This window comes from Anoplophora glabripennis, unplaced genomic scaffold (assembly GCF_000390285.2).
Source record: "Anoplophora glabripennis isolate ALB-LARVAE unplaced genomic scaffold, Agla_2.0 scaffold405, whole genome shotgun sequence".
Lineage (NCBI taxonomy): Eukaryota > Metazoa > Arthropoda > Insecta > Coleoptera > Cerambycidae > Anoplophora > Anoplophora glabripennis.
Genome location: NW_019416491.1, coordinates 394,269 through 410,712, shown reverse-complemented (window position 1 = coordinate 410,712; position 16,444 = coordinate 394,269). Strand labels below are relative to the sequence as shown.

The window sequence follows — 16,444 nt, the reverse complement described above, 5'->3', positions numbered from 1 at the left end:
AAAAAACATAGTAGCTTGTTTCCGCTGATGGCTATCATTTGTCAGAATAAAACTACGAAAAGTAGGGTTCATCTTTTTTGCTGTTTCTCTAGTAATATTTCTAATAAAACTATAGACTTCCTTATATAGCCGAACGCAGAAAAAAATATCTTCTAGAATTGATAAAAAATATATAGTGTACCATTTGAACATAAACAGTTGACTACAGCAATTTTGACATATGTTACCGTAATGTCATTTGATAGAGTTTGAGTGGCGATTTAAAAATGAATAGGTTTTGTTATAGCTATTTGTTAAAATAAAAGAGATACAGGGTCGCGAATACTAAACTGAATGACCCAGTAGAGTTAAATTTATAGAAACTTGTCCGTATGTGGCTCTAAAAATATTTATTAGATAAATATTCATTAAAAGACAATAGAACAAGCATGGACAGAAATCGCAAATTGTAAAAGTATGTAAAGAAGGACAGCATCCGTGTTTTTTGAGCTCTACTACTGAAATGTCTCTTACCTTAAGAGATACAAGGTCGGACAAATTACGACAAAGTCGCGGAATTTGTTGGCGAATAACTTTGAAGTCGTTTTGAAGTTATCTATGAAAAACTGAAAATTTAGATTTTAGTTTTTATTTTTTTAATTGAAAGCGGAAAGTGGTGAACTTAAATTCAGATTGTTTAGATAATTTAAATATGTAGTTTAATCGTACTAGCCATGAGGCTTAAAAGGCGGTCAAATTTCGCAGATTTGTTCTAATTTTATTTATCTTATGTCTCTTAAGAGCCCCAAGTTGACACTTGAAAAACGTGCTTCACATATATTAATTCCTTTTTGTTTAATATTAATAGTTAATAATAATCTATCTATTCCGTGTTAAAACGTAAGCGGCTAGATGATCGCATGGTGGCCATTGGAGAAAATAGTTCTCCTAGCACGTCTATAATTAAATAATTTTTTTTTAACAAATCATGCATGCTGCTCATAAAAAACCATAGCAGTGTGCGTTGCGCCACCTACCGCCGCAAATTTTGGCTCCGCAGCGAAGCCGTCGCCGTCGCCGCTACCGCAGCACCGCGTTGGTGTGGGCGATGCTTTAAACAATCGCAATTATGGGCCTCGCCGATGCATTTTTCCGGCACGGAGTCCCCCTGTTCGCAATCTTTCCCGGCTAAATGATATTGTTGCGTTGGCTCGGCGGTAATGTTATGGAAAACGACTGGGAAAACGGTGCCCCGCCAATTCATCCGACCTGTGGATGGAATGGCTCGTAAAACTCATTCAATAGGTGGGTACAGTGCGGCGACAATGGGGAGAGAGCGTGCCACACGGATGCTCTCCCACCTACACCCTCCTTCTTCAATCCGAAAGGAGAAAATGGGATCCGGGATATCCTTTGATTATCGGTTAAGGTCCCACGCGTTCCGAATGCGAACTCGGCCCGCGCCCGTAATTTTTTTTTACACGGATTGTATGATTTCCGATTATAGGGGTAATGACTGTCGGTGCGTCGACACGCCTTTACAATGGTGCCCGTCATTACGGACAAGGATAATCACGTGTCGCTCCGAGACAGAACCGCCCACCCGTAAATTATCGTGTGCCGATAGCAGCCCCTTCGTGTCCCCGTCATAAAAAAAAAAACAGAAACGACGGATCGAAAATTATTCGACGGCTCGACGTGGCTGAAATTATCTCTGCATTTGGATTATTTTCGTCGTAATGACGTTATGGGAAAATAATTGGACCATACTTCACCAAAAATCAAAAAATGTCTACCTGACTATAACAAAAACAATTTACCTGACTATAACAAAAACAATTGAGTGTGTGTTGTATATTGACAACCTTTTTCTACTTGTATGTCAAATTTGATTTCAATTGGTTCATTTGTGATTTATAAAATATTTTGCAACAAAAATTAAATTCTTAACAAAAGAACAAAGAATATTCACAAATAGAAGAGAAACTTTATCATATTTTATAGTAAAATATTGATCAAGACAGTTTCAGTGCAGTGAATTCGAATTCACTGCAGATAACACAAGAAGTGTCTGACGTTCTGACGCAATATTGACGTTTGCAGGAAAGTGGAAACAATTGTTCTCCAGGCTCGTTGTTTGACAATTTCTACAACTGCTAAACCTATCTGGGTCAAGCGTATTGACAATTCTAAATGTTAAATCAGGCATGATAAAGTTGAATCAAATTGTTGACTGTCAAAATCATACGAAATCTTTAGATGCAGATTCTAGTTTTTTTCTAAGGTAGTGGACAAACGATGATACTTAGGATCTAGAAACAAAATTAGGGTACATGTCAATTGTTCCATAAGGTTTCTCTACGTCCAATAAAGGCTCACTCACAACTTCCAGCTGGGAAGCTCAAATTCTCGTGTTTTGAAACCAAGCATGAACTACGGAATATATGCCAAAAGACACTAATAATAGCAGTTAATAATTCAACAAAACTTATACGATTTTGACCAAAACTTGTGTCACAAAAATGCACTAATTCTTTACGAAGTTGACAAAGCCTCCTCCTCCATGATTATAACCTCGTTGAACCACGCGCCATATACTCCTGATTTGCTGATTTGCTGATGATTTGCTGCTGATTTGCTGATGATTTGCTGCTGATTTGCTGATCACTTTTTTTTCAGTAATTTGAGGAAGGACCTCATAGGACCTTATTTTGCTTATGAACCAACTGAAAGGAGGACATTACACCACACTGAAGCCCAAAAGGAATATATTTTTTCTGATAGAGGCGTAATGACACAAGTGGGTTGAATGTTAGTAAGATTATGTTAAAAAATAGAATTATTTCAAAAAGTCGTAAGTTTTTTGTATGATATTGTTGAGGAATAATATTTTCTAGCATCCCTCGTAGTACATACGAGGGTGGCTTGAAAGGACTTTGCAATCATTTCTGTAATATGTAAGGTACTAAGGTCGTGCGAATGGCCTCTGATTCATTGGCTTCTCTCTGGAGGCATTAGCGTGAAACGTAGCGCTTGCGCACATTATTATGAAAAATTGAGACATTAACGGAGCTACGATTAATAGAACGGGCTGTAATTGAATTTCCCACGGCGGAAAATCATCGACGAATGAGTGTTGTTTGTGGCGAAACCTGGATGGATGTGAGTACCGTCAGGAGGTGATCAAGAAACGTTAAAGGCAACAATCTAGGCACTATGAATCACAGCAGATCATGGAAAATTGCCTTCCTACAATTTCGACTTTCAACGTGCTGTCGACGCTACCACATTTTACCGTATTAATGATTTTGCGTCACAAACTAAACAAAGTTCTTTAAAAAATAGCAACAAATGCTTTTTATCAATAACTTGGAATAATTTAAAAAATATATTTCCATTCTGTCAGATTAGTAAGCAGTTTTAAATATTTTTTATTATGTATATTTACTATTATTCTAAAAAAACCGACCCCACTTAAAGTTATATACAGGGTGATCACAACTTATCACAGTTGTAACACAGTTGTAACATCAGGTATGTCAAATTATTTTATTTTATTTAAAACCACAAATGAATTTGAACAAAATCAGTTGAGTTTGCTGGTATAAAATAGGTGCTATAAAATTTTATTTATTCTTTTCCTTGCGAAATTCTTTCAAGTTTTTACCCGTTTGTATCACTGTCGCCGTGACGGTCGTATTGCGCCAGGTCAGGTTTTATAGTGGACCAGTTTCCAGTGTCGTGCAGAAGTGTATTTTTAAATAATTTTCGAATTGCCCTTCTTGATTTTTTCTTTACAAAATTGTATTTGTATGAGTCCCCTGTACATCCAGAATTTTTTTTTGGATAAGTTCTGAATCACCCTGTATATATTCAGTTTTATAACTTTTAAGAATATGATAAAACGATAATATTTTATGATTTTGGCGCCTTACGTGGGGCATTTTACCCTGGAAAGTGGCCCTGCAGATTTCAATTTCGCTTATATGTTTTAAATTTTTACTAGACTGTCTGGTGATATAATTTTTGGTATTTCGGCGCGACGGTTGTTGATTCGCGCAGCAGACGAACAAAAAAGCACACTTCTGCACCGAAGAGCATCAGCCATCGATCGAGCGCAGCGGTTCGGCCTCCCTCTCGCAATATCGGATAGCGAGATTAGCGCACAGGGTTTAATGAGTCGTGCAAGTAATCCGGGATCAGAGAGCGATACCCGCGCTCTGGGACGACGACGATGATGCATCGCTCAAATATTCATGCGTCGCCGAGTGCCGGGCTGAGGTCTTTAGCGCCCTCCCTGCTGCTCGCGTCTATACAAGATCATGTGTCCGAGTTGGACATGCGAAGTTTCCACTCTGTCTATCGCGACACTTTTATTCTAAGGTTATGTCATACAGGGGCATCTAAGAAATGCAGAAAATTGATATTTCGAAATATATAATACTGAGATTTCTCAATTACAATGTTGCAAAAATTACTAAAGAAAGCTATTTTTATGGTTGTTAGAAAGATAAGTAAATACATTTCTCTAAGAAACTCACGCACCAGTTTGGGAACGTGGATGTTGGGATTGGTGCTATGGTCTGGCCAGTGCGAGTGCAGATCTCAGTCCCATTGATCTGGGACATGATTGGGTGACAATTAAGAGATCATCTGAATCGGCTTACAGCTCCACCAAAATCATTTTATTCATGATTTTCAGATGTGCACTGACAATATTGCCACACTAGCACCGGAGCTCATTTTTTTCTTGATCTGCCCCTTTCGAGGATAAAATAAGTTTGGTTAACTTGTAATAACATGGACGACATGGAATATACTTAAATGTGGAATGAATTGGAACAAAACGACAATAAAACTCTTTTTGAGTACGAATGCAATCAATGCGAGGGTTTGATTCGAAACAGAGCTGAAAATATCAGTATTTCCAAATAAAAAGTTACAATTTTACGGGTTTTAAATTTGCTTTTCATTAAATGTTAATCACACGGTTATATACACAGAAAAACATTTTTGTGAAGCTAATACGAATAATTAGAGTATAAGGATTACATTTATTTACAGTTAATAATAAGTTATAACTAAAATTATATTAGTGGTGCAATAATTTCTTGGAGCAGTGTATTTACAATGATGCCACATTGTCAGTATTCTCCATCGAAGTGACATATTCGTTTCTCCAGATATTTGGCCAATGTTATCTATGTTTATCATTAATGATATGTGTTTTTTCAGGTCTTATTACGGTGACTTGGTCATCGTAATTCAAATAAATATATAAATTATTTTCCTACATAATAAAAACCTTTTTTAAAGCAGTTTTTCCATCGTTACACTCAAATTTTTATTATCTAAATTAAAAAGTCTATTTCTCTGAGCAAGGTTAACAAAAGCAAGGTTAAGATTGAAAAGACAATGCCACAAGTTCTGAAATTTTGCCCTCCGAATATACAGGAGTTGCACAATTATGTGAGGATGTACGTAAAAATGACTTGGTATTACTGGCGAATCCGCCAAAAAATATAGTATTCGGGTAGTATCCATTTTTTCAAAGTAAATCGAAATGTGTATAATTATTCTCCTGGATTGGAGAAAGATATGTGGGTATTACTCCAGATCATCTGTTGACTAGTATCAAAACTTAAAGTGGAAACCATAAGTAAAGTAATTGGTACGAAATAGAAAGATAAATGGAATAACCGCTTTGATTACCGAAATTGAATTTTAAAAAAATGTTGAAGTATCAGCCTCTTTGATTCGTGTCGACGTGTCTAAATACCAATTGTAACATTTCAGTTCTGGATATATAGAAAGTTCACGAAAAACGTTACCTCTATAGATGAAGTTTTCTAAAATTTTTCTTTAGTGAGTATCTACGTTGTTCCTTAAAAAATTCACCTCTTTGGATCAAGAGGTTTGAGCTGTGCATTAATGAATAAGGTAGCAAACTTTGCTCTACTTACAGGACGAATCTTAAACGTGTACTTAAATTTAAATGCGGATATAATTCGTGATTTAAATCAAATGGGTCCAGTGAAAGTATTTTTTCAAAATTACAAATATTTATGAATATCCATTTTTTATAACTCCTCCATTCACGAATACATTTTGGGAACCGATCTAGAGTTCGGAAGGCGCGAGTCGTACTGATGTACTTAGTTTTTAGTGCTTTGCTGGACTTTGTACTTTGTATTAATACTACTGTGTTGCCACTTATTTTGTGTGAACATATTTATGTTAACATAGTAAATCTAAGTCCGGTTCTTTTAAGAAACTCTTACTCTGAACTCTATGATCATAAATTGACATATTTGTATTGATTTGTTATATTCACGGACGGCGTTTTTCTTTTAAGTGCATTTAAGTGTATAAAATTAAGATGTTTAGTAAACTATTGTATATTCAAGTGAAATATGGACGGTATACAAGAATAACAACATGGTAAATATGTTAAAAATGTATTTTCTGTGGATTGAAAGCGCACATGAGGCAAAAATAATTTTATAAGTGGTGTGCAAAACCATACTTATCGTATCAACTCGACGTCATCTGTTACATGAGTGTTGTATAATAATGAAAACGTATTATTTATAGTTGGTAGAAGGAAGCGCAAAAACAAACGCTTAGGTGGGGAATTCTGGAAGGAAGCCTATATAGTTGAAGTGAGGAGAGGGTAGAGTGAAAAGTAAGACGATCGGTGCACGGTGAAAATCTATAAGTAGTGAAAAATCAAAAGTGTTTAACCCGTATTAATTAGCAGATAATATTATCTAAGTACTTTGTTGTTAATTGTTCTATGCAATCTTATGATTGTGATGATTATAGACGTTTCATGATAAAAATTCTGTATATGTTCAGCCTTCATTGTCTTACGCTCAGGGGCGTATATTTTTCTAAGATAAAATTGTTACAATTATTATTAATGATTGCTCATTATTTATTACATGTTAAAATATGTATATATTGTCGTGACTGCCCAGATATTGCAATAACAACTCCTTTGTTTCACATTTAACTCTGAACTATAGCTGGATTGCCTCCCGTATGGGACTCCAGTACTTTCCGGCCCTGCCGGCTAACTAACACCAAACCTCTTCAGTTTTACTTGGAAGTGTGTATGTCTAATTCGAGTGAGGTGATATTTAGTGACACATTAAATGAGTCAGGTGTTGTTTATCATTAGCAAAGGATCTTAATTTATGCCTTTTGTTAGCAGTTGTTTTGTATTTATATTTTATGTTTTGTATTTATATTTGGGTAGTTAAAGCAACGATCGTGGGTTTCTCTGCCATGCTCTTTCCCCACAGGAGGTCTAGGTGAGCCTGGCACTCTCATTTTATGTTAAATGGTTGTTAATGTTTTTGTTGTTCTTTCTATTTGTCACATGTTTAATTTGAAGACTGTTGTATGTAAATAATAAAGTTAGGTTTATTTACTCTGCTTTTGTTTTATAAAATTAAACCATACTTCCCCTCTTTAAAGGTAGTAGCCAGGTCAATTAAAAAAAAAATAGATGTATACAACGTAGGTATTCCTTATGACGATCACTTATTTTTGGCCACAACTACGTTTATATTTTATTTTTCTGATCGAACCCGGGGTTGTTATACTACAGTGGATTGATAAGAGTTTAAAGGAATATATTAAAAATGAACGTAAAGCAAGTTGAAAAAGGTAAGAAAATTTGATTAACTGAACTGATAAACGTAAAAAAATTTCAAGAAAGATTTAGAAAGTTGTACAGATGTGTACATATTGTAAGGTGTACATCTCTTAGTATTTATGTACAGAAATAGTTTATGGTAAGGACAAGATAAACCTATAAAAATTTTTACGGAAATATTTTAGAGTCCTTATATGAAGTCTACAGAAACGTTTATTTATTTAATTGTCTTCTTCTTACTTCATATAAAAAGTTTGAGTTTAAAAACTCAGTGTAATATCGCTAACAAATCAGTGGTTCTCAAACAAGTTTTTTCATTAAAAATAGTATATTTTTTATATTTGACTTTTTTTATTCTTAATTTTTTTCGTGAAAAACGTATTAATTATATGTTCTACACAGTAAACTCTACATTTCTTTAAAATATACATATATACACTTCCAAAATTCGCTCTAGAGACAAACTCATTGTGGATTAGGGATAGTAAAATAAAATAAGAAGGAAAATAGACCTAGGTATAATAATTACTTACTTTTTGTAAGTTTATTACGCATATTGTCATCATTGTAAAGTTGCTTGTTAAGAACTGCTGAAGGTTTGTATCAATTTAGGCTATCGTGCCCGATTATTTCTGTAAAATCGGGTAAAAAATTCAGATGTGTAATGACTACGAAAAGAGAATACTAAATTATCGGGTTCATGGGTAGCCGCAAACGCTTTTGCTTAAATATTTATTTCAATAACAAGGTCGGGGATATCCAGCGTCCACCTCTGGCGGATCGCCCGGTGCCCCGAAGCGGCGCGCATTAAATATTGAGGCCCGCGGTCAAGAAGGACTCCCCCGGGATGCGACGACTCAGCGTTATCTACGGGTTTCTGGGCCGCGGCTGCAATTGCGGACCCCATCCTTTAATTCCGTCTGACAGGTGGACGGGCCCGACTCGGCTCGTTCTCGGCCGGGATTTCCTAGGGGAACCACTCGGGCCGTCTTATATCACGCCGCCGATACGCCGCTGCCTCCAGACGGACAGGAGCTGGACTGAATACGGATAAGTGCCATGGGGGCAGTCCACCTCCTCTTGCTGCTGCTGCTGCTGCTGCTCCACGACCTTTGCATGCATGCAGCGGCCAGATAAAGCGTCGAGAACATTAAACGCCACCAGCAGAGATGAAATGGCCCTGAGGGGGCCGCCCTAATCCCGGGCCGTACGTGAGGGTCGCGACCATAACGCCTAATTTCCTGCCGAGCCGGTAGCCTCGCAGCATTCGGCTGGAGCGTCGTTATTAAGTACGCTCATGTAACATACACTTATTAATTTCGCCGGGGTATGTTTTTGTTCCGTTTCATGGCCCCACCCTGAATTTAACGGCTTAAGTGAACACATCTCTGTTCGATTCTGGAAGATGCGGGAACTCTGGATCTAAAGGTCGATCCACGTTAACTCGCCGTCGAGGTCGATGCGTTGTAGAAGCTTAAACGGTTTGTTTTTATATAATTTCATTAATTTATTTGAGGAACAAAGTAAATCCCCTCTTTCATCGACTTTATAAATCACAGAAATTTACCAATTCTCGGTAAAAAGTAGAAGAAATAAGAAAACTGTTCATTGTAAATTCATAAGTTAGTTTCTCATCAGATTTAACAATGACATAATCAATAAAAAAAATAAGCTGACATTGTACTTACTATTGATTTTCTATGCAATGAATGTGCGTGCATATGTGGCAAAAATGACATTCATAGTATGACATCAAATAATTATTTCAGCTAAAGACAAGCTAAAAATTAAACTGTCTAGTACGAGTAAATTATAAATATCAGGGAAATTGTTCACGTTTGTATTATAATGTGCGTAGTTTGTTAAAGTAAAAGTAACATTTTTTTATGTACACAGAAATCGATTATTGGTGACAGGTAGCAGTAATAAGAGATTGAAGACGCCATAAACATTTTTATGATATTTCTAAACTTCTTTGAATTATAGTCTAAAAAATTCCAAATTTTTTCTTCCTATTTCATAAAAAAAGTTGCACTTTAGAAGTTTGGTGTAACACTGGCAATATTGCATAGCTTTGTACGTTATGTGTGCTGCTACAATAAAATCAATCGTTCTCATTTTCAATTTTTAATATTTCTGATCAAAAAACTTATAACATAACTTTATATAGAAATTTCTTTATTCACATAGAGTTAAATTGTGTAAGGTAAGTTCTTTTTATATTTATTTAGCTGATCTCGCATTATTTCATACAGATAAATAGATAATTTTTATTTAAAATTAGGTTTAATTTTTTTTATAAATAGTATAGTAATGTCATAGAGAATTCTGTTTACAGTTATTTGATATGTGTAATTATTAAAGTATTTTGTGCCATGAACAAAAATGCTAAATGACCATAAATAAATATTTATATTTATTTTCATCCGATATAATTTTTAATCCATTTGCCATCTCTAGAAATAAATTTGCGATACTTAATAACGTTATTTCAGTGGACAATTGACAAATAAGAGATTAAATTAACAATACATTTTTCCTTTAAATCTTTATAATTTATAATTACATGCATTCTAGATATTTTAAATGCTGAAAACAATGATAATTTGGGTGTTGTGTGAAGAATAAGTTTTTTTATACTAGATTCCATCGCATAAATTAACTTAAGATACGTGTTCAGCACGCCCGAAAATAGATGGAAAGAAAACATTTATAAGGTTTTGAGCTTTTCTCCTATTTTTAATAATTACCTAAAAATCTATACCTGTTTTCTTTCAGATTAATTCTGTAAACCGAAAAGGCTATTTTGATTGTTCTGTTTAATCTTTTTAAATATCCAATATTATTATTTATTTTTTAGAAATGTTTTTTTATTTAATTTTTTAATTATTATTTAAAATGTCAGTTTTATATTAATCCAAACATACTGATACATGTTACTTGAATAAATCGTTATTTCTTCAAAAAATAATCGTTATATAGATCACAGTAGCTTTACAATATTGCTACTTATTATAATTATTAAAATAAACGGAATGTTAAAATGCCCTGAATTGGAATTTTCTTTGTCACAAAAGAGTTGGACAAACATAGTTTCAAATCATCGCTGACTCTCTTTGGAACAAACATATTAAGATGATTTTAACACAAATAAGAATAAGGAAATGATTACTCACCGTTAGATGTTGGAAGAGCCACGCTCTGAGTATATTTGTTGCTACCTTGGGAAAGATGCCTCTCTTTTTTTGATTTTTCTTTCCATTCGTGTCGTCGTCTTCCTCGCCGGTCCCTTCCCCACTGCCGATACTCGCGTTGCTTGCATCACCTACAACAAAAGCATCTTTATGTAGCCTATCAATACTGAATAGTACGGTCATGGATGCGTAGTATCATTCCACACCGTCTTACAATCCACTGTCTAATTATCTCAATTCTCTATTAAAAAAAAATCTATAATTTTTTATAAAAGGCACGAATGGAATGAGTTACTTTTAGTTTCTGCAGGGGAACGACTTATAAAAATTGTTATACGGAGTTATTGTAGTCAAATGTAACAGTTGGTGGAAGGAAAAAAGTTAGTATAATAAGTTGGAGAATACCTCGTTTTCGAGGGTGTTGAAATAAAAAATTTCACGGTAATATAAATATCTTTTAAAATGCTTGGCGCAGACTGACGAAACTAGAGCAAAAATTTATTTTGGAAATTGGATAGGTGCATTCAATGGCAGTTGATATTTCTAACAAAAGAGATATCTCGCATTTGATTTATTTTTTTAAATTTAAAATAAACCTATAACATAATTGCGTAAATAGAAAACAATTCTAAACTTACTAGTTTCAGAGAAAAATTAATTACAATTTTTTAATAAAAAAAATTATTTTATTTACAAAAATATTGTTGGCACAGGAATTCTACTTTTTAAATGACCTACTATCTCTCATACAGTTCCAATGAGGTTTTTTTTTCAATTTATGATAATTACATTATATTTAAAATTGTATTTTTAACAGAAAATCCTATAATTTGTTAGGGAACAAACCTTTAAGTCTTGTTTCAACTTTAAATTTGGTTTTAGAATGATCTTTTATCGACTATAAAAGTTTGAGTACGAAAACTTGACTTACCTTGTATCACTACTGTTAATCAATCATAATTATATATGAAAGGTATTCCGTATTTTTTTATATCAATGATATCTAAAAAAATAAAATTTAATAACATAGTCTTATTGAATTCTACAATTTAGATGTATCTATTTTTGTTTTTCTAGAAGGAAGTAGTAGATAATGTGAAAATGTTTACATGAATACATTTTACCTCGCCTTGAGTTTTGGTTAAGAACAATACTGGGATAGTCTTAATCTTGAAGACATGAGCCGTAAGAGGTTTTTATTGCATTTATGGATTTTACGCCTTTATGCCTTTATTATATTTATATTGTTTGTATATTGTTCATTTTTTATTTCAAGATTGAACTATTTTGACATTGATGTGTGTTTCCTTTTTGCAACTTTAGCAAAATAACTGTTAAAAAAAAATATGTGCAGTAACTGTGGTAAGTACTACTTTTTTTGTAAATATTTACTTTTAAATATTTAAAAAAATTTCTATAATAACGTGACAACAAAAGTTGGAAATATACCTAAATTTTTGTACAAATCTATAAAATTAAGATTTAGTTGTACGTTTTAGTTAGCTCAGTATAATATTTGAAACATTTTTTAGAAATATATTATACAAATTATTATCGTTAGTATTATTGCTACATATACAAATTATAATAAATATGCTATATATAAGAGTCAAACTTTTTTTTTGTAGCAAGCGCGGTAAGTTATATGAAATAAGTGACTGTCAGTTTCTAAAAAAATATTAAAAAGACAAATACGCCGCAACTAATGCTTCTTAAAACTGGTGGTATTGTTTCTACTATTTTAAACTTAATATTTTACGTAAGTCTTTTTTCATCATCGACCTATACGCCATCGTCTATATAATGGTAATACGCTCCCCGAGTGCCTAATTACAGTACGCAATTTTGCGGGTGCCGTAATGGCCTTCGATGCAATGCCGTACCGTATGCAGAGCAAGTAAGCGAGGGTGAACTGAGAGGGGTTTAATGACTCACACGCAAACTGAAAGGGAAGAAATCAGATTAGGGGCGACCTACGACTTTCACAACCCAGTGCTGTTGTTGTTTGCTGAACGCCGACGAATTGTAGTCATTACCAGATACACAAACACACGCGGTTTTCAGTCAATGAGAAAGAACTTCGGAAGGGCCCTCTCCGAAGCGTTACTCTCAAGTGGCAATTCACAAAGGCCCGGCTTATTGTCTGATCTTTATAAAGCAGATAATAATTTTAAATGTATTTTGTCGTTTACATTTCCATTAGAGTTCTTTTCGTAGGAAATAATTTTGAGAACATTGACGAGTATTTGTTTTAAAAATCTCACTTCTGATTAATATCTAAAATAATCCCACTTCTGATTTTAGTTTATTCGGTATATGTACAGATATCTTTGATTAAATCATCATAAATTCTTATTAAAAATCGTGAGTAAATAAATAACAGGCGAAGCTGTTAAAAAACGTAATCCATCCTACTGTTTAATAACAAAGGAAAAACCTTGATAGACCTGCTGATGTCCTTCTGTTTTTAGATGGATCGGAGCTCGAATAATTTTCTGGAGGCTTAACAAGCGCTTTCGTTCCGAAGAAAAAAAATAATAGGATATGAATCTTGTTGATTCACGCCTCATCAAACATCAGATACTGCTGCTACGCTTGAATATCTTTTAATTAAATGCAAATAAAATCTGCTCCGGCTATTATTATATTATAATATAAATAAATGTTTCCAATTTTATTTACCATACCATTTACCTCGAGCGCATTACTCGCCTTTTATATAAATATGAGCTAGCTGGGAGTTCTTACCAATCACGTCACTTGTTCCCGTTTCATTTATTTATTTTTCCATTAGCTCGCCCGATGAAATTCGTTCGTGTACATATAATAGACCTTGTTTGTTGTTCGTTAGGATGCAATGCTCTGTATCGATTCATTAAGGCGCATAAATCAATCGTTCTGTTGGGTTTCTCTCCGACGCTGCTACGAAAATACCGCTTGCCCTCCTGCTCACAGATAATTTACATTCAGATGCAGAAAAGTTCTCTTTTCTTGAAAAAAAAGGAAAAAGTTGAAGATGACAATCCAGACGATTTATATTAAACTCAAATTTCTAAGTGTACCATTGTAATCTTTTAAACCTTAAATGCATGTTATGTTTGAGGAATATTTGTAGTATAACTCATATAAAATGTTTCTAGATAAATTTAAACCTGTATCGTATCTTAATTTTAGGGCGTTGAAGGAAAAAATTGTTCAAATATTTTGTTGTGGTCTTATCATTCATTGTGCATGAAGCAAGTAAGAGTTTAATAAGGTCTTTCTCATTGATTTTCGATTGTTTTGTAAAAAGAAGATAATTCATTAATAATGAAGAGCTTTTTTTAAGCGACTAGCCGTTATTATTGGCCGTTGTTAGTACTGCTGTCTTAGCGACATAATAAAACTTGATATTATATTGATGATATTAACAGTATTGTATGATTTACTGTTTATTCTGATAGTTTGTTATTAAGCACTAAATTTTTAATAAAAAACCTGTAAAGCAATTTCTGTAAACCTTTATAGAGTAATTTACTTTTATAATTAAATACAAAGAATATCTACAAATTTGGAAGAGTCGCCCCATTTATACAAAAAAGGCACTAAGAACGACATAATTAACGACTTCTTTGAAATCCTTGAAATAATTTTACACAAACGACTTTATTTTTCATGTTGAAAAATTTATATCTGAATCAAGATGGATTTATGAGTGGTCGTTCTACTTAATAATATTTAAACCTAGTTGAGAAAAGACCGAATTTACTACTGAAGCTTTAGATGGGGTAGATGTTTGTTATGCTTGATAACAATTTATTAACAGTGAAATTGGAATCATATGGTATATTTTCTGAGCTGTTATCATTGTTTAACTTTATTTTGGAAATTGATACCAGTTTATGCAGTATCGTGACCTTCAATCATGTAAATTCCATCAATATTAAGGAGTTCCGCAAGGGTCTATTCCAAGGCCACTGTCGTTTGTTATTTTTATTAATGATTTAACTGAATGCCTCGGTGTTAATTATTTCTTTTATAAGGACGACCTTAAGGTGTTCTTGGAAGTTATATCTTCTATCGATTGTATTAGATTACAAAATAATCTTGACAATACAATAGTTGATGTTTAAATAATTAATATGTATCTCTGAATGTAAGCAAGTGCAACACTATGGACTACAGTCGACGCAGATCTACTCTAGATTTTCTTTAAAGATTGCTGAATCTTCTTTAAATGGTGTTATGCAATTTACTGATCTTGGTGTTATATTTCACTGATACATATCTCTTTTTAAAATTATAAATAATACTTTAAATGCAGATTCAATAGTTTTAGAGATTTTATTTCATGACCTAATTTTAGGCTTCACCCTGCTTTACAATTACCCACATCTCGTACAAATTCACTAATAGCGTCCCCCCTGTACCAAATGATTTCTTATTACCAAGCGCATAAAGATCGGTTTGATATATTTTTATTCTATAAACATAAAAAATCGTTTTGGTGAACGTTATCCAAATCTTGTAAATTACTGGTCACGTGGCTTGTAATCATTTATGAAAGTTTTGTATTTAAGTTCTTCTGCGTCTCGATCTTGTATTCTGATTGCTCTATTCTGTAGTACTTATGTCTTTATTTCTTTCAATTTTTCGGTTGCATCTGTAATAGGGATTTCGTCCCGTTGACTATCGTATTTCTAAATAAGTAAAATAAATAATATAGGCCAGGAAATATAGAGTTGGACGCGACTTTTTGTTTCGGCAAGCTGAATTTATCACTATAGATGTTAAATATTATGTTCAATAACATATTAGTTTCCACAGTCATAAAAATTGGGGTAAGATTGTTTACAGGGTGGTTAATTGTATAATTTTTACGTAAGTTTACGTTTTTCGCTTATAACTTTTTTCCGTTCATTTCCACGAGAAAACAGTAATGTACTTTTTTTTTCTTCTTCAAAAGACCTACAAAACTAGCCCTCGAGCGTCAAAAAATATTGATTAGATCAAAAGTTGTAAACAGAACAAATTTATTTATGACTTTTGAATTAAATTATTTTCCTGGCCTACATACAGGGTCGGAAAGTCCCCATGGTTCATCGGCCATTACGCAAGAGCGATAAAGAATGTCATAAAAATGCGTGCGATAGAGAAAGATGGCTATAGTGAAGATGTCTAATAGTCACCGCCCATTTCGCCCTTCCACAAATAGATCCACTTCTTATTTGTGGAAGGACGAAATGGGAGATGACTCTTAGACGCCTTCATTATAGCCATTTTTCTCTATCGCATGGATTTCTATGACTTATTTTTTATCTCTCTCACGTAACGGCCGATGAACCATGGGGACTTTCCGGCCATGTATACGCGACCATCCACGCAGATTTCAGAGAGAGACCGCCTAGATGAGTCCATCTGAACCTCAGTAATGGCATCTCCGGTGCAGCGACGATTGTGCGGCCGTTGTCTACGATCTACCACGGGCCCTTCTTTTGTCCGGAGCCGGGCGGGCCCGGGGCCGCGGGTTCGTTAAGATAATTACGCGGAACGGAGCACACACAATGCAGCACGGCGAAATCCCGGGGAGCGAAGGGAGAGACCGTAGTCCCGAACGCCAACCGGCAGA

At 34.1% G+C, this 16,444-nt stretch overlaps 1 protein-coding gene across 4 annotated transcripts in view; it reads right to left on the bottom strand.

Moving 5' to 3' along the window:
* LOC108911937 (homeobox protein homothorax) overlaps window positions 1-16,444 on the bottom strand; it is a 420,456-nt gene that overhangs the window by 83,563 nt on the left and 320,449 nt on the right. For all 4 annotated transcript variants that reach the window (XM_018717012.2, XM_018717015.2, XM_018717016.2 and 1 more), the window contains one exon: window positions 10,819-10,967. In XM_018717012.2, the coding sequence (XP_018572528.1) occupies window positions 10,819-10,967 (149 nt within the window). The remainder of the gene's footprint in view (window positions 1-10,818; window positions 10,968-16,444) is intronic.